This window comes from Mus pahari, chromosome 10 (assembly GCF_900095145.1).
Source record: "Mus pahari chromosome 10, PAHARI_EIJ_v1.1, whole genome shotgun sequence".
Taxonomy (NCBI): domain Eukaryota; kingdom Metazoa; phylum Chordata; class Mammalia; order Rodentia; family Muridae; genus Mus; species Mus pahari.
The window spans coordinates 101,057,762-101,058,996 of record NC_034599.1 but is presented as its reverse complement, the minus strand read 5'-3'; the positions used below and the strand labels follow the sequence as shown (position 1 = coordinate 101,058,996).

The following is a 1,235-nucleotide window of genomic DNA, read 5'->3' as shown; positions in this document are numbered from 1 at the left end:
TTTTTCTTTTTTTCTTTTTTTCTTTTTTTTTTTTGGTTTTTTCGAGCCAGGAACTCACTCTGTAGACCAGGCTGGCCTCGAACTCAGAAATCCACCTGCCTCTGCCTCCCGAGTGCTGGGATTAAAGGCATGTGCCACCATGCCCGGCTCCTCAGGAATTTCTATGGAAGTTATGTTGGTGGAAGTAGGATATGTACTTGGGAAAGTCCCATAAGCTAAACAAAGCATAAAGGGGAATTCCTCCAGGACTGGGAAAGTAACAGCAGGGTCAAGAAGCAGCAGGAACTCCTGACTCTATGTTGGGCTCAGGGTTTAGGCTCCAGGCAGGTAGGGCCAGCCCAGCCCGAGTAACAACGGCATCTGAAGGAATTCCAGGCTCCAAGACTGTCGTCTGGCTGCAGATGTAGAAAGGCTTCCATTTGTCCTGGGTCTTTCCGGGCACACCGACCATGGCCATGACATCGCTGGTGACTGCAAGCCATGGCAGCCTTGGTCACATTGATCACATAGGGGCCTAAAGTGCCCACTAGGTAGTCATGGAGACGCCAGCACTCTTCCTACAGAGAGAAAAGATAGGTCAAAGCTCCTTTTCTATGACTTGGCATGGCTTCTCCCCTATCTTGGGGCTCCAGCATGTGCACAATGAAGGGGCAACGCTCACCTCAGAGCTAGAGAAGCTCAGGTCCCCCCAGAGCACCACTCCAGCTGTTCCCAGTGCCGCACTCACTCCAATAGTCTGCATCAGGTCATCCTGCAGGCAGAGAGCTGTTAGGCCAAAGCTCGACTGGCTAGATCCATCAGGACCTGCCCAACTTTCCTATGACCCTTTTAACAGAGCCTCTAAGTCCTCTTAGGACTTCCATTCAGAGAATAACAGTCCTTAGACCAGGCACCACTGAGATCTCCCAGCACATAAGCATATCTCCCTACTCCAGGACATGGTCTTTTTGTTGTTTTGACTTTTAAGACAGGGTTTCTCTGAGTAGCCCTGGCTGTCCCGGAACTCACTCTGTAGATCAGAATGGCCTCGAACTCACAGAGATCCGCCTGCCTCTGCCTCTCCAGTACTGGGATTAAAGGTGTGCATCACCACTGCCTGGACTAGGATAGGGTCTTTTTAAAAACCCCCAGACCATGCTGGGTGTGGTGGCGCACACCTTTAATCCCAGCACTTGGGAGGCAGAGGCAGGTGGATTTCTGAGTTCCAGGACAGCCAGGGCTACACAGAGAAATCC

The 1,235-nt window shown here is 51.3% G+C and overlaps 1 protein-coding gene across 1 annotated transcript in view; it reads right to left on the bottom strand.

Moving 5' to 3' along the window:
- Nucleotides 1-46: 46 nt before the first annotated feature.
- The window catches only part of Hyal3 (hyaluronidase 3), a 7,758-nt gene continuing 6,569 nt past the window's right edge, over nt 47-1,235 (bottom strand). The window contains exons 3-4 of the mRNA XM_029543492.1: nt 662-751; nt 47-557 (exon numbers count right to left, since the gene is read on the bottom strand). Coding sequence (XP_029399352.1) covers nt 306-557; nt 662-751 — 342 coding nt within the window. The 3' untranslated portion in view covers nt 47-305. The remainder of the gene's footprint in view (nt 558-661; nt 752-1,235) is intronic.